At 40.8% G+C, this 23,310-nt stretch overlaps 1 protein-coding gene across 11 annotated transcripts in view; it reads right to left on the minus strand.

Moving 5' to 3' along the window:
- Positions 1 to 23,310, minus strand: part of RBFOX2 (RNA binding fox-1 homolog 2) — a 190,578-nt gene that overhangs the window by 96,596 nt on the left and 70,672 nt on the right. Inside the window, exon 1 of one of the 11 annotated variants that reach the window (XM_063133473.1) lies at positions 14,416 to 14,852. The exons of 9 other annotated variants lie outside the window; for them this stretch is intronic. In XM_063133473.1, coding sequence (XP_062989543.1) covers positions 14,416 to 14,460 — 45 coding nt within the window. In that variant the 5' untranslated portion in view covers positions 14,461 to 14,852. Of the gene's footprint in view, positions 1 to 1,711; positions 1,975 to 14,415; positions 14,853 to 23,310 lie in introns of those variants that run through there. One more of the 11 variants, XM_063133475.1, reaches the window with a different exon arrangement.

A 23,310-nucleotide genomic window follows, 5' to 3' on the forward strand; every position in this document is an offset into this window, starting at 1 on the left:
AAGCTTATAATAAAAGCACATAAGCCATATTAAAAGGAAAAAAGCTGACTGCAGAAGTGCTGCTAAAATCCTTTAGATTTAGATGATGACCTAGAGAATCTCCTGAAAATGAATTTCTGTCCCAAGACATGTATCCTAGATAAAAAGGAAAGATGATAAATACAGAAAGTAGGCAGTAGAGGGAGGGAGATCTCCAACAGGCCCATCAATGGATAGAGACCTTCCTGCCTTTGAACCACTGAAATCAATGCAAGCCTGCTGGCTGAAGAAGTCAAGCTGGTGCCACTACTTGTAGCAATCTCTTTCTTAGTCAGCTATCTGGAATATAGAGTCCCTTGAAGTTAGACATGCACGATCTCATTAAAACTTAAGAGGTGTCATTAAAAATAGATTTTTCTAAGATGTTGTAAAAGTTGTATGTCAAATACATAAGGCTCCAAAGGATCTGTCAAATTCAGATTTAAGATTTTGCCCTGGGAATATCCCCCCAAAGGTACCCGTCTCTGCATGGCACTGCAGGGCATTATATAACTACTAGGGGTAAAGAAGTCTGGATCTAATGACTGCTGCTTCCTGACCTCCTCTGTTTACCCCCACCCGTTTCTTAAACGTTCCCCTTTCCCCTATCACCTTGCTATGACAACTCTGAGGTTTCCATGTTTAAAAGGGAAAAAACCAAAACCCACTACTTTAAATGACAAGCAACATCAGATAGCATCCCTTCCAGAGCAGGAAAAATTACTCTTCCTCAACACTGTTCAAATTCCCTGATAAATCTTCACTTGCATTCACTGCAAACAACTGTTTCCTTAGGAAATGATAAGCAGCTGCCTTCCTGTGTTAATGTACAGTTGTAGCAAACCACACGGCTTTGGAGGGCATTCAGCATAGTCAAGGCACCTGAAAAAATGACTGGGAGGGGGATGTTTACCTTTGTTTGTCCCAGAGAAGTCATTAAAATGCATATTCAGCTGAAATGGCAAGGAAACCTGCGTATGCCCCCATTGCACTGCTGCTATGCAGAGGGGGGTTTAAAGAGAACATGGATTTGTTGAATAAAGCATAGGATCCTCAAGGACCATCCCCCCCCTACACACACACACCACTGAATGCCACTTCATTAGCTAGTTCCCCAAGGAAACCTAAGCCAGAATATAAAAATAAAATAAAACAAATTCCAAACCTAACAACATCGATGCAGTAAAGAAATGGAATGCCAGCTTAAAAGCGATTGAATATGAAAGGAAACTCCAAACCCGATGCCCTAGTAGCCTGGCACAAACTGCACCACGACCCCAGGGAGAAGGAAGCCCCTCCTGCCATTGCAATTTGGAGGCTAGCCCTCCGTACCTCTGCAGTCCCTCTCCCCCTCCCCCCTCCACACCAAGACAAAGAGGTAGACAAATCCCCACAGGGTCTTTCCTGAGCTGCAGCTGCACAGCACAGGAAACAGGAATTTGCTATGGAGCAGCAGAGTGAGAAGGGATGGCTGCGCATATACGCTCCGCGTACAGCGATCTTCCCTCATCTTACAGGGAAAAATATTGAAAGCCACACCATCTTTACCATCATTGTTAGTATGACTTCTGGGTTTTTTTCCTCGCAGCAGGCAAAAACAATACAAGATGCTCCACATTCTCCCTCTTTCGAGTTGGGGGCTACCAGCAGGATGGAAGGGACCATGGAGAAGGGCGGCAGCGAACAGTCTTACCTGAGTGACCATTTTCTTTTTCTCCATAAACCAAACCGGGAGGGTGTGGAGGAGGGGGGAAGAAAAACCCTTCCACCAGGTGGGGCTGTGGCAGAACCTCCTCGCCTATTTGCCTTTCACCCCGTCTTCGAATGGCGACCAAGTGGGAGCGGGGGGGGGGGAGTTCCCCTTGATCCTAGCTTTCCTCCCTTTCTTCTCTCGTGTTTCTTCCTTTCTTTGCTCTTCCTCTCTGGCTGTCTCTCCCCCGCCCGCCTTCTCTGCAGCTCCCTCCCATATCTCAGCCAGATGGCTGATGGAAGTCCCACCCCCGAATGCCTACGGTAATTAATCAGAGCCAGGGCCCGCCTCTGCCGCCGCCGCCTCCCTCGCCTGGACGGTTGCGGAGCCAGTTCGGAGTCAAACAGAGGGGCCTCTGGGATACGCCTGGCATCCTCTTCGCGGGCTGTGCGCGCACACGGGCATAGGTTTCCTCGTATGCGGTGCGGCGGGTGTGTGTACGCCAGAGCCTCGGTCGAGAGGGAGGCGTAGGCAGGCAGCGCATCTCTTTGTAACAAAAGGGCTCAAAGCCCTTTCGGCTTTTCGGCACTCTTGCACATGGCAGCTTGGACCGTCTGCACAAAAGGAATATCTGCAATGTCACCTCCGCTGTATTTCTAGGTCCAGCACGCCTCTCTCACACCTTCGACACTGACAATGTTATTTTAGCATAATCTAACTGAATCCACTAGGACGAGTTGCCTTGCTGGGTTTCTTTCTCCGAGGGCTGAGCTTCTGGTCCAGAATATTAACCAACAGAATAAACTGGAATAAAGGGAACCAGCAATAGGGAGATATAAAACCTGAAAGGAAAAAAATGCTCCAGAGGATTTGGTCCTGTTGGGCGTGGGTTTGGCTCATCTAATTTAGTTTTATTTATTTATTTATTACATTTCTATACCGCCCAATAGCTGGAGCTCTCTGGGCGGTTCACAAAAATTAAAACCATTCAAAGTATAAAACAACAGTATAAAACCATAATATAAAATACAAAATAAAAGGCTTCCCAACCAGAACAGACTCCTGTATCCAGATGATTTTTGTGCTTTGGCCCTGGTATAGATACCCGACCATGGCTTCTGCTTTCTATTCTTTTTTTCTAGCTGCAGCATTATTATTATTATTGTTGTTGTTGTTGTTGCAAACTCTGGGTTCGAATAGCCTAATTTGTACACTTGTGTGTTTCAACATTTATTTGACTTCAGGAAAAATATAGAAAACAGACACATAGCAAAAGTGCTGATCATATATTAGATCCAGTATTAAAACGCTTACCCAAGTAACTTGGACAAATGCTTCCATCCCCAGAGACGATTCTGATTTTTTTGTATGTTTAAAGAACCTCATAATGGTGGACCACCAGATTCTCACCAGATTGGGTGAAATTAATGCAAACATGCACTATATATAACAGCCTTCCCCAACCTGCTGTCCTCCTGATGTTTTGGACTACAGTTACCATCAGCCACAGCCAGCATGGTCAATGGTCATGAACGCTGCAAGTAGTAGTACAAAATATTTGGTCAGGAATGCTGTGAGTACTACTCCATTTCCTACAAATGTGGAATAATGACGTGCAGAGCACCCACATATTATAGTATCAGCAGAACAAAGATGGAGAAAGCATTACAGATGTCCAAAATCAGCTCTGACCTTTGGTAAATATAACCTATCGAAATGCTGGACATACCCCAATTTATAGGTCTCTCCCTTTCCTCGACCAAAGACTGCCTAGCCATTCATAGTATTATACTTCACACAGCTGTACTATCAGACAGCTGTACCCATTACATACCAACCTCCTTTCAGTAAAGAGGAAGGTTGGGCTAAGTTAGACAAGATGAATGGCAAGTGTACAAGGCGCCTTCACACACACACAAGAACATTCTCTTCCACATTGAATTCACTTACCCTTGTGCATGTGGAGGTCTTGTGAATTATCAATGTTACTTTTTGTGGAGATGTAGCTTATTCTTACATTCACATTAAAGTACTCACTGTTTTAGGTGTGTGTCCCAGCCTTTAAGTTTCTTTCCCTAAATATATTTTTATACTTCTGCAGTCATTGAGGTTCCTCCAAGCTTGCTGATATCTCCTTCTCTTGGTTATAACCATTTTGGCTACATAACGCTGTACACTCACCTCTGAACTTTGGCAATTGAGGGAATGAAACATTCAAATCCAGACTTCGTATGTATGAAAACATAATTATATCTTTAAAAAACCCTGACCATCTTGGTTGTGTTTTACCAGAATGGCCAAATCCATGGGTATTTTATTGTAATAGCTAGACATTAGAGTAGCATACTTTCTCAGGCTGCAATCTATACATAATTACCTGGGAGTAAGTCTGAGTGAACTCAACAAGGCTCACTGCTGAGTAGACATGTATAGGATGGCACCATCCGTAATAAGGACCCTCGCTGCAGATTTGGCATTTTCTATGGCAAGTTGCAGGGCTGATTCACACATGCATGAGCTTCGCTCCATATCTTACCACCCACTCACTGTTTTATTAACTGATGATTCACAGTTAAGTATGTGAATTGCCTTCACTGTACAGCATCATTTTGAGGAGATCTCTGCCTATAATGTTTGCTCTGTGGTGCCTGTGGATGGTACAGTGATCAAATGAAAAGCATGTATGTGTAAACTTATTCTGCACCCCAGGCCCAACATGTCAATATTAAATACATTAAATTAATCAGCTTTCAGGAAGAGGGGGTTATATGCCAAAGAGGAACAGTAGTTATGCATTAAACCATTACACATTGGCTCAGTTCAGACAGCACATTTCTCAACGGTGGTTTTAGAACTCCACTGTGGAGTTTTTATACCACTGTTGAGAAATATCTGAAGGAAAAAGTCCACCCCACGGTGAAGTGGTTTTTTTTTTTTTTTAGAAAACACTCCATGCAGAATATCCATGCTGTGTAGAGGAGAATTCCTGCACAAGCATTGTGTTGCGTGTTGTGTGGCGGGCTCCGTGGAGTTTTCCATTGCGTTGAGTTGACTTTTCCCACTCGCTCCAGAATTCTCTGGCAAGAGCGGCGAAAGGAGCGAGTGCTACTCTAGGAGAGCCATCGGGATTGTTTTTTTCCGCAGCAATGGTGGATGGGATACCATCGGGAGGATTGGGGGAGGAGAGAGGGCAGATGAACTGTCAATCAAACATCACATTGCCTTTTACTCTACTCCATGGGAGCCCATAGTCACACAACGGTGGAGTTAGAACATGTTGTGTGGTGAGTACCTCCTAAAAAACTCAACCATTGAGTGGAGTTTTCCCACTGTGTAAAGACATGTGTTGTCTGAACTGAGCCTTTGTTACCTATTATCCCAGTGAATTTGAAATTGTGTATGGTCATTAAGTTGCTAAGTGAAGCCAGTATGGCTAACACTGTTGCAGACACAATTATTTCTGAAGACAGGTTCTTTATTTAGGCAGAATATTTTCTATCCCACCTTTCCATCCCAAATATGCCCAAGGTGTTTATCAATATACATCAAGAAAACAATCAAAATAGCATATTTAAAAAATAAATAAAAAATCAGGCAGTGTTAAATGCAGATAGGGTGGCAGATAAAGGACCAAAATAAACTAACCAGATAAAGAAAATGCTTCCCACAATAAATTTAGATTGTATGATTCTCAGGGCAAAGACCTATCTTTTGAGTTCATATTATCTTGTGAAGTATGCTAATGCTACTATATGAATTAAAATAATAACTGTGTTCTCTGATATTTTATTATCCTTTTACTTTTTCCTAACCAGTAGGTTTACTCAGATGCAGCACCAATTTGTGAGCAATATTAAAAGATAATTCCATGAACTTCAATCCAGTCTGGAAATTATGAAGTCACAGCAAAAACTACTACCATAGAAAAAAGTGTCACAGAGCCAAATCTACAAGGGTGATGAGATGCACATACCACGCAATGAGAAATGAAATTATAATTGTTTCAATGAGTACTTGTTTCTTGTGGAAAACCCTACTCATCACAACTCTGCCTTCATCTCTTAAAAGATGAATAGCATATATCCTGAAGAAAACCCTTCATCTGAACAGGCAGCCTGACGTGTGTGCTTATTCTGTCAAAGTACATAAATCTATACTAGCTTTTAGCACTGTGCTAGATAATTCACAAGTATAAGACAAACAAGGCGGAAGAAAATTTTATACTCTAGCTCAAAAACACACACTTGCAAAATGCACAGGAGGGAAACGGAATAATGGACTCAAGTTAAAGGAAGCCAGATTCCAGCTGGACATCAGGAAAAACTTCCTGACTGTTAGAGCAGTGCGACAATGGAATCAGTTACCTAGGGAGGTTGTGGGCTCTCCCACACTAGAGGCCTTCAAGAGGCAGCTGGACAAGCATCTGTCGGGAATGCTTTAGGGTGGATTCCTGCATTGAGCAGGGGGTTGGACTCGAAGCCCTTGTAGGCCCCTTCCAACTCTGCTATTCTATGATTCTATGATTCTATGAAACACACCAACAACTTGCAACCAGAAGGCAGGACACTAGACCCTGTGCAAATGCAAGTGAGGCTCTAGACCAAGGCAGCTCAACTTTCCCACACAATCTTATGACAGTGACATTTTCAAAACTACTCCCTTTTCTTACTATTTGTTAATATACATTTTTCTAACATATGACAAAAAATATGGAGACCAAGCCTGCCTATTTAATCCCCTTAGTCCCTACCACACATCTATTGGTTAGTATAGATTAATTCCTTAGATCAACCTTTGAGAAGTTGTTGGACTACAACACTCATCAGCACTGAGCATTGGCCACACTAGCTGGGGATAATGGGAGTTATAATCTAACACCTCCTGAGACCCAGGGTTGGGAAGCTCCTCTTAATAATGTATTTATTCAAACAGAACATCACAAAAACAATGAGACAAAAGGGGGGATGGAAGGTGCAGCTAAGAGCAGGCAGCCTCTTGCATATGCAGAGTTATTATTTATCAGGCCAGACCTCAAGCAAATCAGATTTTAAAAGCAGGAGCCATGTAGTCTGTGAAAATTAATTCCCCCCGATACTTATGAAACAACAAGAAGTTAGCATTTATATACCACTTTAAATTTTTCAAAGTGCTTCACATACATTATCTTGTTATAATCCTTACAACAGTCCTTTTAAGGTAGGTTTGTATTCTGTCTCCAAGTTTGAGGGGGTCCTCAGTATAGAGCTTTCTAGTGTCCCCATATGTCAGCCTACTTTTATTTCCACTCAGTGTTCAGAGGGGTAAGACTGATCAAAGTGGTGCAATAGCAGCACTCAGATGTGTGCTTGAAAGCTGCCATTGTAAATGAACCCAATGCCTCAGAGCAACAGAGCTTCAATCTGCAAGTAATTACAATCATGGCCACATAGAGCTCATCAGAGAGGTGCTGGAAAAGGAGCCCAAGGCAGAGGGATTGTCTGCAGGGTCAGCAGCAGCAGGTGAGCTCTTAGCAGCTGTCTGAAGATGTGGCGTAGTGACACAGGCCCAGTTATATCCCAGTATTGCAGATAGGAGGCTGAAGCTGAGAGAAAGCAGCTTGCCTATTGCTACATATTTTCATGGCAGAGGTGACGTGTGAACCAGGGCTCAGTCTCTTAGCCACTATTGTACATTAGTTGGATTTGTTCATTTATATTGTATTTATTCCTATATTTATGTACCACCTTCCCCCTCCCCAAAGGAACCCAGGTATCTTACACTATCCCTCCTCCTCTCCATTTTATCCTCACAAGAACCCTGTGAGGTATGTTAAGCTGAGAGTCAATGAATGGCCCAAAGTCACCCAGTGGTCACCCGGAGCTTCATGGTCGAGTGGGAACTAAAACCTAGGTCTTGCAAGTCCCAGTCCAACATTCTAACCATTACACCACACTGGCTGTATTAGACAAAGAACAATAAATAAATTTATTGTTCTAATATATTCCCAGTATAGCGATTGATCCAGATAATACCTCTGTAATTCCCTCAAATCTCTCTTTTGCTGCTGCTGCTGCTGCTGCTGTTGAATGGATTTGTAGACAGCTTTCAGGATAAATTATCATCCCAAGGTGGTTTACAATAGTATTATCTAAGAAAGCAATGTTGATCACTACCCAATAAGATCACACAAAACAAGAATATTAAAATAGGAACACAAATACATAAATTAGATAGAAGAATCAGATAAAAAAAGGATCTACTTTGATAGAACAACAGAATATGGAATTAATATATCTAGTCTTCAAGCAAAGTTCCTTTCCATTTAATTGTGATTAACAATGCTTTACAAAAGTTACAATCTGTCATGTTCACCATCTCCACCCCCAAACTACAACACTACCCACCCACAGAGGGCAAAAGGAAAAGAGGAAAGCAGAGTACTCATACTTAACTTACAGGCTCTTCATAAAAGCCGTGTGTGTGTGTGTGTGTGTGTGTGTGTGTGTGTGTGTGTGTGTGTGTCCCACTACAGGTAATATTTTTGTTAATAACAAGGGCTACATGATCTTCAATCCATTAGTGTTGGAAAATAATTGTCACCACTAAACAAACTTGTACGTGCCAAGCATTTGATGTTCTGAAGATACCTTGAGTATTGAAATGCAACTTAATTAGAAGATGAAATAAAGTGTATATTAGTCCATATTTCTAGCTGTCTCTAGAATATTTTATAAGGAAATGGACAGACTCCCCAGCTAGTTACAACAGCTTCAGTTAGCTATGCTCTGGGAACTTCCCAATTGGATTGCTGCAACTTGCTGAATATGGGGTTGCCTTTGGAAACAATACGAAAATTTTGGCTATTTCAAAACATGGCTGTAAGATTATTAATGGGGACTATGCTATTTAAACATACTATGTCAGTGCATCATCTTCCTTGGCTCCCAATCTATTTCCAGTCCCAATTCAAAGTGATATTTTTTACCTTTAAAGCCCATAGCAGTTTTGGACCAGTTTACCTGAAGGATCACTTCCTCACACATGTACTTTCTTAGACCCTGAGATCATATTTAGAGGCCTTTCTCCAGGTGCCCCCACCAAATAATGTGCGCTGGGTAGCTAATAGGGAAAGGACCTTTTCAGTGGTGCCCCACCCCATTATGGAAAGCCCTGCCCTCACCTGCTGCTTTCTTTATACACTTTTCCGCACCAACTTAACACTTTTATATATATATTTCCCAGTCTTTTTAGACCTGTATACTCTTAACACAATTAATTTTAGATCTGCAATGTACTTTTAGTAAACTGCACAACTTATTATACTGTTTTACTTGCTGCTGCAAGTTATTGTTTTATTGATGGGTTGATTGTTATTGTATTTTAATATATTATTCTTGTAAACTGCCTTGAACACTGTTATTGGGTAATACACAAATACTGCAAATAAATGAATAAATAAATGCCCTTATCCCAAAAAAACATTGTTGCAGCTATGGAAATTATCAGACAATCATAGCACACTGGGTAGTCATTTCAGTTTTGAGATTGTTTTTGTTGTTGGTGGTTTTACTGAGGAGTTAGCCTAAGCAGCATTCTCCACTCTGCCTGGCAATTAATTCTCCAAGGTCTAACCATGATCCTTTTAACTCAGAGGCCAGAGACTAAAGGCATGTCTACAGCAGAAGGCATGTCTACAGCAGACTTTATCCTGGATCATCCCGGAATCGTGACGCACAGGGGATCCCGGGAGCAGGGAGGGATGATCCTTCCATTTCCCCGGGATAACGGCAGGCCCTTTTCCCCCCAGTTTTTCCTAAAGTCTTGGGACGATCCCAAGGACCGCGGGTGGTGTGGGCAGCCATCCTGGCTTCTTCCCTCCTCCCCATGAGTAGCAGGGGTCAGCAGAGGGAAGGAGCCTGGACGGGAGGGTGTCCAGGGCCATCGGGAGTGAGGGGGAGTGGGGTCGGGGCTTTTTTTTTAACTTACCTTTTCCTGGAGAACAAGTACACTCCAGCTCCTCATCTGTTTTTTTTTAAAAAATGGTGGGAGCGACGTCCGGCTTCCTCCCTGGATGTCATGCGCCACATGTGAACCCAGGGGGAGATTCTCACGATCAGCATATCGCGAGGTCCTCCCTGCTCCCTCCCCTGGTGTAGACATGCCCTGAATCTTACCCCACCCTTCTTTTGGAGACTCCAGATTATGTGTGATAGTAAGATGGGAATTGTTTGTTTCCACATCAATGTGTGGGGGGGGGGCGGTCTGTGGAATTGTAATCTAATTAAAATGTTCCCTTCTTGTGGAATAACACTGATCTTAATTATGCTGATTTTCTTCATATGCTTAGAATAAAATCAGCCCATTTATTAAGGTTATTAGAGATACAGACATTTCACGCGCAACTCTTTGGTGAAATATAGATAGATTTCCAATGAAAGGGCAAATCACTGGGATTTCCCCACTGAAGCCCAGGGTACAAGATCCCCATAATAAGACTTAACCACATGATACAGTAGAACTGAAAGCTCTCCAAAACGGGTCTATAAGCTCCATCAACCTGAAGGCAGTAGTTTCAAGTTCAGACAATAAAAATCTAATCATAATCAACATACCCTATTTCTTCGATTCTAAGACACACTTTTTTCTCCATATAAACATCTCTAAAAATGGGGTGCGTCTTAGAATCGCGGGTGTGTCTTAGGGTTTTTTTTCCTGTTGGTGGTACTGAAATTAGTGTGCGTCTTACAACTGATGGCATCTTACGATCGAAGAAATACGGTATAACAAGCTTAAACCAGTATATAACAAGCTTGTCCCCTGATAGGAATCCTCTTTAAATCTGACCACTGGCAAATTGCACAAGCCACAGGTTCTACAATCCAACAGGGGGAGAGGCAAAAAGAGTGCCCAATATCAAACAAGGGGAGAGGCGAGAGGGACTACTCTCATCGTACTGCTCCATATGAAGTAACATACATCTAATCCAAAGCTACTAGTGAACATAGTTTTTATAGTCTATTTTAATCGAACCTAGGGAGAAAAGGCAATTATATCCTACAAAAGACGACATCTAAAGCTTTTGAACTAGTCCCACATGGCCTAAAACAGCTATAGATATGTCGGCTAAGAGTAAATCCAGTTAAATGGGGGGTCCAGTTATTGGAAAACCTCATGCGACAACACATTTTCCAAGGTTAGGTGGGTCGGTGGGTCGCTACTGGAGAGAGGGCTTTTTCAGTGGTGGCATCCAAACTTTGAAATTCCCTCTCTAGACACACATGTACAAATCATCTTCTTGGTTATCTGTTAAGCGCTAAATGATATTTGTCCTGTTGTTCTTTGCCTTTACTAGCTTTACATAATGTTAGGAGATTCTATTAATTGCCTTTTGTTACTTCTCAGTGTTTAAATTGGATATTATTATTTTTACTGGTTGGTTGTATTGTTTTATTTGCTTTTATGGAGTTTTATTTTTCTTTATATTTCTTTGGTTTTATCTTGTCATTATAAGTTACCCTGACATCATGGGTGATAAATGTAAGATTGAAGTCTTATTAATAAAAAAAATAAATAGGTTTTAACAGGGTAAACTTGGCCTTTTTGTGCAACCCAGAGATCTAATGCTTCGCAGTTTCTGAAGGTTCCTTGCTGTCAGTAAATTCCAACGGATCCAGCTAATGCCTATAACAAAGTTTATGTACAACTTCCTTTTCACATGCTGGGGTGATTACTTGGCACCAACACATCATGCTTACTGGTTGCACTTCAGAGCTCTGCATAGCCATCAGAACAGGTACTCCACACCTAGCTTGGACAGGTATGATAATATCCACTGTTGCAAATTAAGTTAATAACTGATTATCGAAGCCTTTGATATATGAAGCCTACAGACTATGCATAATGCATGGCAAGATCCTTTGTAACCTAGCAGCTAGAATGACTGAGAATACTTTTATAGCCCTGTTAAAGCTGGCAGAGTCAAGTGATTGTTATGTTTGAAAATCCTCTTCTAATTTTTTCCCAGCCTCCTTAAGAAGTAGGCAAAGACCTGTCAGAAATCCATTCAAATTCCAGCCTGCAGTTCTGGAACATTTCCTCTTGATCAATAGAGGTGGCTAGGTCTTGGATCATTAGGGAGCCTACAGGTAACTGAAGAAGTCCTCAATGGAGGATTTAATTCAAGTAGGTATAGCACAACTTTTGAGTTGTGCATTTTGAGTACTGCATACCTGGAATGCTTTAAAGGAATGTTATCTCTGTTTTTAAAAACTGCTTTTGGTAGTTTTCTTGAAACTAAACCATTTTCACACTAGATTTGCACAGGTGTGTTTGGTAAAAGAACTGAAAAACAAATTCCACCCTCTGTGTTGGATAAGATCTATATTTTATTACTTATTCATATATCTATGAGCTGCATTTTGGCCTGAATTGGGCTCCCAGTTTTATTTTCTACATTTCTGTGCAGGCTCAAACAGAGATGAAACACATCTGCAATCTGGAATAAGACTGAAGTTTAAAGAAACCAATTTACCAGAATTAATGTTATCAACCAAGAGACACATTATTGTATAATCATATAATCTGAAGTACAAAGTAGTTTAACTTCATTCTATATACTCATTTACCTTCTGAACAAAGGCACATTTTTGGATCACTTTAGTACTCAACATATAGCCTAATCAATGCCATCTCAGGTAATGTCTACTATAAATTTTCCATTAATTTTTCTGTGAATATTTCCTATCCCTAGTTGTAGATCTCGAGCTCATCAAGCACCCTGCAGTTCTGAACAGCAGTACTCCATGACTTCTAGAACCAAGCATGCTACTAAACAGAAACCATGAAGTATGTTTTCCAAGAGTGGCTGCAATCACAACTGAAATGGTAAGAAGGATATAAATTCTTCTGGGTCTAGGCAGAAGTAAGAGAAAAGGGGTATCCAACAATTGATATGGGAACATGTCCAAATTATATTTTTAATGCAAAAAGGCAGTACCAAAACTCCAAAAATGCTTCAGGATATCTGATCACCCAATTCTCCAAGTGGTGGTTAAGGTGGATCAAAATTTTACCCCTCCAAACTTCAGTGATGAATCATTCCAGCCAGGCTTAATAATCAATGAAAGAAATAACTGAAACATGGGAAACAAAACTCACTGAATACCGAGAAAGCTTTAAGAGAGAGCCCCAAGTTCACACAACACACTAGTCCATCATTGGTTATCATGTTGTCTGAATGCAACGTGTTTTCCACAGGGTGAGTTAATGAGTTATCTAAATGCGGTACATTTTCTGCAGGGTGGATTATCGTGTTGTCTCAATATAGCGTGTTTTCCATAGGGTGGCTTGTTAACCATGCAGTGTGTTTTGGTTTTTGGAACAGGACACCTTGAGAACCCATGGCTTATTGTTGGTTTGTTCATAGTGGCTAACAAGCCACTCTGCAAAGTAAAAAAAAGCAACCCTGCAAAAAACGTGCTGCATTCAGACAACATGATAACTCATGATTCAACAACCCACACTGGGTGGGTTAGTGTGTTGTGTTAACACAGTGTAAACTTGTTAGTGAAGCAGTTAAACACAGGTCACCTTAAAGCAGAAATGGAAAGCTTTATCACTGGTATTCAATAAGGTGTAGTTGGTGCCAATCACTTTAGAACCTCTCCATTGATATAAATATAGCACTCACCAATTTCTTCAGAATGATAACACCTTTTATTGGGTAAACTTCTTATTACAGAAAATGATACAATACAATGGACCAAGGATAATTCTCGTGAATAAGGAATTACAGTGCAACCCTATGCACATCTACATTTATTCCCAGTAAGTGTATATAAGACTGGAGCCTTTAAAAACAGGCAGTTGTCCTCTTAAGAGTACAATAACCTGAAGCAACACATGCCATTCCTATTAAATACAATACAAAAATCTGTATTGTATTTATCCAGACTTACTAAAATACTTTAAAATTATGGCTTCCCTTTACAAAAAAGATGCTTAGGATACCAGTTCCCTGATTATATAAGCACTGGGACGGCCAGAAAAAAAGGGAATCCTTAAATGAATGAATGAATTAATGAATGAATGGATAAATAAATAAATAAAAATTATCAAGCACTCCCCCTTTTAAGTACTTATTCTTAAAAATGTCTGAAGGATTTGCTAGAGCCACGACATTCTTTTCATTATGTTCCTATCAGGACATTAACCCTGGACATTTGTAGTAGAAGAATAGAGAGGATCAGAAGATTTGTGATGCATAAGCTTGCTGAAAGAGTTCTAGATGCAAATATCACTTTCTAGTTGCTAGAGCTATACAGGAGGCATCTCCAAGTCACATGCTCCTTTGTGATGCAGGACCCATCAACCAATAAGAAAATCTCAAATAATACCATATGGTGGATTTTAATGTTAACAACTCTATCTTTCACTCCTTAAAATTGCACAAAAATCCTTGGAATCTATATCGGGAACAATGTCCTCAAATATACACTCCTCCCATAAGAACCTGACTCTCAAGCTTTCAACTTGAATCTCAACTTCAGCAAAAGGTAAGCACAGTACTTTTGAGAAAGTGTAGCTGGATTTGTACCACACCAAAATAGCTGAGCTTGGAAAGATATCGCCCTCCTCTCAAAGCAACACAGGGAGCTAATAATGTACAATGGGAAACATGAGTAAGACGAAGAGGCAATAAGTTGCGATACTCTTTTTTTTTTACTTACCTGGACAACTGGGTATTGATAATCCATACAATATACACCATACATAGCCAAAGGTTTCTCCAGCTATACACCAGGCAGACAAAGATCCGGAACTCCGAGTCTGCGTCTCCCTCTCTTGCAGTCTTGTGCACAGGTCCCTGGCAGTGCTGAGCAATACTTGGCTCAGGCCTCTGGATCTATACGCAGATTGATACTAGCTCAGCTGAAAATATACATAAACTGCCTGCCTGGCTTCAGATCAGCCCTCCTGTCTTCCCCAGTAGATCCAGCAGTTAAACTGAAGTGCGCATTGAGTAACAGAAGCTCCTAAATTAGGATTCCTAAACTGAAAGGGAACAACACTCCTGCAATTCTCAGAAGCAAACAGAATGACAGACAGAAAGAAGGGAATGCAGTAATGGGCAAAGAGAGAGGAAGTAAGTAAGCAAGCAAGCACACAGAAGCCAAAAGGATATATATGTTCCGGGCACTAGGTGCGTCAGAGGGAATAGACTTAATCTAGGACAGCAAAAAGCATATGGGACTTTTTCACCCTCCACCCCCAGACCTTTTTTTTACTGTCCCAGGCAGAGACAGGTGCTGGGATTAGCATAGCAAATCCTTTTGACGATGCAGAGGGAGGGAAAAGAGAGAAGCTACATTGATATCAGCAATGATGTGGTGTTTTTTTACATAACCAAATATATGATCGTATCATTTAACACCTCTCTCTCTCTGCATTTAACCCAGACAGAGACAGCTGCTTGAATCAGAAGTGAAGTGGGAAAGGGAGAGAGAAGAGAAGAAAGCAATCTGAATCCACTGAGAGGCCTTGAGCTATGTAGGATGCATGCTCTCAGCTGTTCCAGTCAAACTTATGAGGATTAATTCTGACTGTCAGCAAAGGGGATGGGAGAGGGTGAAGAAGGGGGCTAGGGTTGGAAAAGCCAGCTGCTCTTCCCATTTTAGAAAACTTTCTTGTGCAATTCCAAATGCACACATTCCTACAAGAGGATGTTGGAGCTATAACAGACATGGACAGATGCTAAGCAAATCTGACAAAGACCAGCAGGTTCAGAAGTTGCTTTAGGAGTCATAGTTGCCATGTGTGTTATTTGTAACCTGAGATCAGACCAGTAATTCTTAGAAGGCTGAAAGTAGCCTAAAGGGAGGAATGAGATGTGGATAGTATACCTTCAGCAGCACCAACATACATTTAAAAATGCTCTTCAAAAGACGACTAGGCTGTCCTGAGTGACATTCAAATATCATGATCTGACATATTGGGCAGTATTGGACCTACTGCTAATGTAATGGGGACCTAGTGGTTCCTGAAACAATTGGAAAACGCTCACTTCTGAAACGGTGCAGATCAGCGGAGCTCGTAGAAAGAGCCATTTTTCATCGCAAAAATGAATGTTTCCTTTCATTTCTGGAGTTACTTTTAAAACTGTTAATACCCTGTTGCATGAGCAATTGTTTTACTTTCATTTACTTCAGAATGTTTCCCTCATCTTTTGTAAACCACCCAAAGAGCTTCAGCTATGGGGTGGTATAGAAATGTAATTACTCCTCCTTCTCCTCCTTATAATCACAGCACTGACAGAAACTACAGTATTCTAATGTATGTTGGTTTGCTGAAATATGAAGCAAACATGCTATACTAACTTAGCATAGAGTTGATTTCACGATGCATAAACCTCACTTCATGTTGTAACACATCAAGTTATCATACAAGTAATCGTTTATGGCTTAGTTTGCACCTATTTACTTGTTCAAGTTCCTAAATAACCTTTATTGCAGCCTTAGTGTTGAAGAAAACACAAAGGAAAGTTTTGGTGTCTAATTCTTAAATTGAAGCAGTGACAGTTTTTCTTCCACTGCAAAAATCTTTAACATATTATGAATAGAATGATAGAGTTCACATGTCATGATAAGCCAGAGTTCCTCTAGAACTCTAGCTAATCATTTATGAGCATTTACTATGTATACCACCATTTACCCCTTGGAGGAAAGGCAAGATACAAAAGTAGTTAAAGGGCTGACTAAAAAGAACAAGGAAATTGCAGAAAAGCTGAATTGATTATTTGCATCTGTCTTCACTGCAGAAGATGCAGAGCAGATAAATATGTCTGAACCAAACATTTTCATTGGTAAGGAGTATCTAGAAAACTGACTCAAATAAAGTTGACAAGAGATAAAGTTCTAGGCCCTGGGGGAATAAAAATGTCTTAGCCTAGCACCAAAAGGACATTAAAGTGGGCTCCAGGTTGAGCCTCTCTCAAGATAGCATTATGCAAGGTCAGCTCTCAACAGCCCTCTTTCCCATAGCCACCCTAGGGCAGGGGTGCAGGAGTGTCAACCGCATGGAGTCCCAGACTGGCCCTCTAGAATTTTCCAGATAGCTATGTCCCCTTCCCCTGCCCCCCTCATATTTTCTCCACCAACTAATGGTTTGGTGCTTCCCAGCTTTTGTGCATTTTTTTCTCTATTCTAAAATGTTTAAATGCCTCTCTTAATGGCAAGTCATTAATTATTGCATTCTTTGTAAATTTATGAGTTGCCTTTCAGCCCAAACAGGAATCCCAAGGCAATTTACAGTTAAATGACCATATGGAATCTCTAGGTTCAATGACAGTATGCTACCAAGGGCCAGTTGCTGGGGAGCAATTGCCTTCATGCCCTGTTTATGGGACTCCCAGAAGTTTCAAAGGAAGGAAAACAGGATACTAGACTGAATGGACCTTTGGTCTGATCCAGCAGGGCTCTTATTATGCCAGAGAAGATTACACTGCAGGATGGGCACCAAGTAGACAGCTAGGGGCAAAGGAAGGAAAAGGACACAATGAACTTTTCTTCTTCTCTGTATCAGAGGCCTCCCCAACATGGTGGCAATGAAATACTAACCATCTTTTTTCAGACTGTTTGTGGTAGCAACCCTGGCATCATTAAAAGAAGCAGGAGAAAAATAAAGAACAACACATAGTGGTAGATAACTGTTAGGAAGAAGATGCTGTACCGATGGACACTTTGTTGTGATCCACATTCGCCTCCATATACAGAGGCAATTTACCTCTAAATATCAACTGCTGGGAGAAACCACAGGGTATGATGGTAATCACACCTTAATGCTTCCTTCCATGCAAATATTAAAAGCACTTGATTTCAGATGAAGAGGGCTGTAGCACCAAGTGTGCTCACTCAAATAAAGAAAACATGTTATTTTTCTTCAGAATATTTATTATGGCATGCATGTACAAATTTAACTGATTAAATTGACCAAAACTCTGGTGGTTATCCTACTAAGATTTCTTTAATCAAATGATAGGAAGGAAATGATATAAAATTTAATAAATAAATAATAGACCATGTGTTTGTGTGTGTGTGTGTGTGCATGCGAGCGTGCACGCAGGCAGGCAGGCGGGTAGGCATGCACGCATGCACAAGAAGACACTTGGGCCCACAGTGACTAGCAGGGATATCAATTTAATTAGGGTACTTAATCTAAAGGCATAAAATTTGGTAAAGAGGTAGGCCCTAACACCGCAATTACTAGAAAAAAGTGGGAGATTTGGACGTCTCTCTCAAAAGGTAGCTTCAAACTGTAGACCAAGATAAGCTGAGTATTAGAAAATTCTGAAAATGGGTCATTTTTGCAACTAACAGAGGACTGAATCCAATATTAGTCTAACTTAATTCTCATTCATTTCAACAGGACTTCGTTAAATAGAACTAACATTGGATATAGCATAAAGGTGACCTCATAACACAGGTTAGGATTCTATCAGAACACAGCCAATCCAAACCATACGTGGCACAGGATGTTGGTTTGTAGGAATTTCACTGCGATTTAAGGAAGAGATTTTTTATTCTTATTTTTGGTAGCAACTAAAAACAATTAGCTATGCTCACAAACTGCACATTTCTTTTACTAATATTTTTATTTTGAATATTTGCCCCACTTAAGAAAAATAATCCAAAATGACTTATAGTGGAAACAAAACAGAAATTGCAATATAACGATATAACATACAACAACCAACCAAATTTAAAAGTTTACACACATTATCTTGACAGATAGCAAAGATACAGGTGTGAAACTTTGCCGAAGTAAAAGGTGGCTACTGACTACATAGTTCCTGAGTGCCATCACAAAAATTTTCTGGCATGCAGGTTATTACTGAGCTAGACAAAAGAAGGGTTAACAACGGAGATGAAGCTTTTGCCAAAGATTGCTTTGTACTTAAATGTTCTAACACAAGGAGGCAGTTCTAACAGTTGCTTTTATAACCCAGCTCACATTTCAGTATTTCTACAAATGCTTAAAGCACTTATCAACAAATCCCTCATTACATCAAAAGGTCTCAAGGTACATAGGTACTTCCTGGATCCAAAGTTTAAGTCCTTTTCAAAAGCTGATATTTAGAAGGGGAAAGATATTAATGAGCAGGACTTGGCAGCGGAGAGCACAGACCAAAGAATATGTTCCGCTGTCTATCAGAAGGCCAGAAGAAGATGACACAGATGGCAGGAAACAAATTATATTTTTTAAAAAAATAAGAGAAATATGCAGTTAATTAGATTTAGCTATAATTTCCTTGTAATATTCTAATTCCAAAAATGACCTTCATAGGAGAGCAAATTCCCCAAACTCAGCATGCAGGGATTGGCTTTACAGGTAGTTTATCATCACTTAGAGAAAGTGATGATAAAAGTGATGAAAGTGATGATACAAACCTTAGCCTGTCCATTTGGAAGTCAAATGGGGCTATCCAGAAATAAGGTATTGGTCTTTACATACTCAAGGAAGAGAAGGAAGTAGCCTACTCAAGTACCCTGGAGATGGGGATAAGAGTTGGATAGATGCAACTAAACACGTTAAAGAACTCTACTCCATTTCCTACACTATACAGAGATGGTTCAGAAGGGAAAGGGAACCTTTCCCCCTTCCCATTTGCCAGACATCTCCTCATCCCAATTTATAGCAAGAAAATGTACAGGTTCATGGCTGGCGGCTCCAACAAGGTTCCTATTCATTTCTGGTTAAACAGGAAAACAGTTATTTTGTTGCAATGTCCCCACATATTCCCTCTAATAGTGAAATGGATGACCCATGCCAATGTATAGAGTACTGTGACAGGGCTACTTAGAGAATGGAGTGATTTCTGCCCACTTGATGGGTAAGCCAGGTTTATAGCAAAACACCCACCAAATTGGGAAGACCAAACCTTACACATATGGGCATGGAATACTGGGAGCATGAGGTCAGAGTACTAGTGGCAAGCCTGCTGTTTGCATCCCTTTACCCAAAGCTCTAAGGCTGGGGGATAGGGGAAAGTCTGTTCTTTTCAGTTAAGGGGTGATTAATTAGGAACAAAGGAGAAAGCTCTTCCTCCAATTCAAATTACTCCCCACAAGAAATATTTAAATTGCAATAGCTTAATGCTGCCTTTCCAACCATGATGCCCTTCAGATGTTTTGGACTACAACTCTCTGCATTCCTGGCCATTGGCCATATTGGCTAGGGTGGATGGGATTTGAAGTCGAAAACATCTGGAGGTTGCCAGGTTGGGGAAGGCTGATTTAAAGGATCCTAGAAGAGAATTGGAGGAAGTGCATCATAAGGCATACTTCTCCTCACCCCAATTTCTCTAGTATATAGTGCAGGAAAGAGCTTAAACTCCCCACTCCTCCCCAAACTCTCTCAGTGATTCCTGGGATGGCTGCCCCAGCTTGAGAGCTGAGCACTATTACATTACCGGTGGGAGGGGGGGATTTCCCCATTGTTTTTCCCTCTCCCATGTGATTCTTCACAGGACCCCAACTTGTATCTGTTATATGTAAACCACAGGTAAGCAAAGATGGAATGAAGAACCAGTCATTTGTGATGTTTCAGACATGCATCTACAGCCTCACTTTCTGGATTATTACACAATCTCCCATCCTACAAATTAGAGCTAGATTCACCTGAGGTCTGCAGCAGTCGTTTCTTCATCTCCACTCTGAAGGAAGAGACCCCATATCAGCAACTCACCAGTATGGAGCTCCCTCGTCTGGTACCAGCTGCATGCCCAATTCAGACCTCTAATCTCTCCGACTTTGATTTAATGTAGCAATTATTGGTAATGTGGCTTGAAGGAGATAAATGCCCAATATGGGGCTGGCTGGCACTGACGTTCATTCTGCTCATGATGCAAGAACAGTTTTAATTAAAATCCCCTTTATGATAAAGGAGCTGCTTGACTGGATGTTTCTGTGCGGCCCTGATATGGAGCTTCCTCTAAAGCGGATTAGAAATCAAAGTCCCCCCCCCTCCCCTTCTTGCTACTGGCAATACAAAAAGAACTGGAACACAGTCACCATGTTGCCCAAAATGCAATTCCCCAAACCCAAGAATTGCTGGGATCACATAAGGCTGATGCAGATAACAATCTTTCTCCAATCAAAGGACTAAACTGATTCCTAAAGGTCAGGCACAAAGGAAATACTGATGCAACCAAAAAAAGTCCGCTGAAGTCCTAAAAAAAAAAAAGGTTTTCCCCTTTAAGTCAAACAAACACGATATTGCTCTGTTCACTCACATTGCAGGCAGTATTGCTTAGCAGGGGATTACAACCCACCAATACAGCATGTAGCAACACAGAAAGTTAGACTTATTCTATTTTAAATCACATAAAGTAGGTCTCTAGATAGATAAAGGAATTTAATTTGGCAGAACTGTATGAGTCCCAATACAGATTTGTTTTAGAACTGATCTATCATTTAGCTTGAGTTACAAAAACACTAGGTGAGAGATTTTCTGTTTGATTCCCCCCTCCCCAAACAAACACATTTGGCTACTTATAAATTCCACCATCACCATTTTTATAGAATATACTAAAATGAATATGTTAAATCCTGTCTAGTTTCTTTTATTTCTTGTGCCAAGAGCCATCCGCCAGAGTGAAAAATCAGTCCTATGTATTAATACATAAAAGCAGCACAAAGCTTTTGTGGCTGGCAGACAGTACAAAATGGAAAATAAAGGACCCGAAGTTTGAATGCACATCTCCTATTATTCTCAAGGTTACCTTAAGTTGCTAAATGCATGTCAAGATAAAGATGTTTTTAAAAGAAATCCAAATTCTGCCTGACTTCTAAGGAATGTCATCCTGGGATGCCAGTGCTTTGGTAATACCTTTATAGGAAACTCTTCACTATGAGACAGTGAATGATTATCTCCTCTTGAGTTTATTGTACTCCAGAAGTACCTTTTTATAAGACATTGCTTTTTGAGGATCACTGCCTTCCCCGACAGAATAATAATCCAAATGACCGTTCAGGCCACCTTTTCAAGATGATGATGGAGCTGAAGTAACCTTCTAGTAAAATAATTAATTGCAATGACCCACATATTTGAAATAAAAACTGGGGAACAGGGGTTGGTCACTTGGGTGCTACTGTACTAACGAAGTCAGTATCCATAAAACCCACATTCTTTTTTCCTAGGAGAACAAAGGGAAAAAGAGGTCAGAGACAACAGTACGAAGGCATAACACAGTTAGGCTGGTGAGCAGAAAAACAGCTTGGTGCAATTAACAAGATTAAAGAGGGATTTAAAATCAGGATAGAGAGAGCAATGGGCAAGATTGATCTTTACAGGATTAAAGCCAGAATCCCACTAAGAGTCCAGTGGTCTTGAGATCAACATCACTTAATGGGATTAAATCAAGAGCAGCTTTGTTTTTGTATTTGAATCCACAGCATCTATACTACCACCACTGTAGTTAAATAGCAAAGGAGTTCCACAGTAACAAGTTGGGCTGTGTGACACAACATTGAGAATGACCAGGTCTCCGCAAATGATACATCTTGTTAGGGCAAATTTGACACTTTTTTCTCATAATAAATGTGAGGGGCAAACTAAGGGAAGAGAATAGGACATGCTAGTGAGTATTCATATTAACAACACACAAATATTTCCCCTTAAATGTAACTACTGATACACACACACACACACACAAAATCATTCCCATTAGTAAATACACACAAAAGTGATGGCAAAGGATACATGTTCCCAAGAAGCCAGACCAGTGTTCCACACCTCCCTGTTCAGGAAAACTTTGGACACGGCAACTCAAAAACACAAGAAGCAGTTTTAAGTCATTAGAGGTGGCCTCCAATAGGATGGTAGTAGGGGGAAACTTCAATATGTAACAGCATCTTCACCAGGTAAAACTGTAAAGCAGCCACATCTTATAAAGAGGATGGACAAACAAATGGTCCAGGAGACATGGAAACTGCTTCCAGTTAGACAGTCCAAATGCACAAGGTGAAACACAGGAGCATGCAGCATTTGGAGGAAAGAGAAGTTGAGACAGAATAGGGAGAAAAACAGGAAGCAAACAGACTGAAAATGTTCTAGAAGAAACACACACACGGTATGCTCTGTAACTCAGGAATAAACTAACACAGAGGAAGAAGTCACACAGGGGGGCAAGGATGAGCTTTATGAAATTATGCAGTGTGAGATGGTACAAGTCAATAGGCTTTCGAAGCTACTTGGGCCCAGGATGCATGCAGACCACAAAGGAGATATGGTGGCTAATGGAATACAGTGTTAGTCCCTTCCCTTGAAAGACCCTTGGGGAAGAGCCACAGACTCAGCAGTAGGGGACACACTTCAAATTCAAAAGGTCCCATGTTCAATCCCTGGCATCTCTAAGTAGGGTTGCCTGAAACCCTACTGGTGAGTCAATGTTAATCAGCATAAATAATACTTAGCTAGATGGACCAATGGTCTGACTCAGTATAAGGCAGCTTCCTATGTTCATAGGCTCCATGTAGCTGGGACCTCTTTCAGTTAATTGAGGAAAGAAGCAAGCCTTCTTGGTACCAATCAGCAAAAATAACAAACAAAAACACTTCTCATATGAA

This window comes from Elgaria multicarinata, chromosome 9 (genome assembly GCF_023053635.1).
Source record: "Elgaria multicarinata webbii isolate HBS135686 ecotype San Diego chromosome 9, rElgMul1.1.pri, whole genome shotgun sequence".
Taxonomy (NCBI): domain Eukaryota; kingdom Metazoa; phylum Chordata; class Lepidosauria; order Squamata; family Anguidae; genus Elgaria; species Elgaria multicarinata.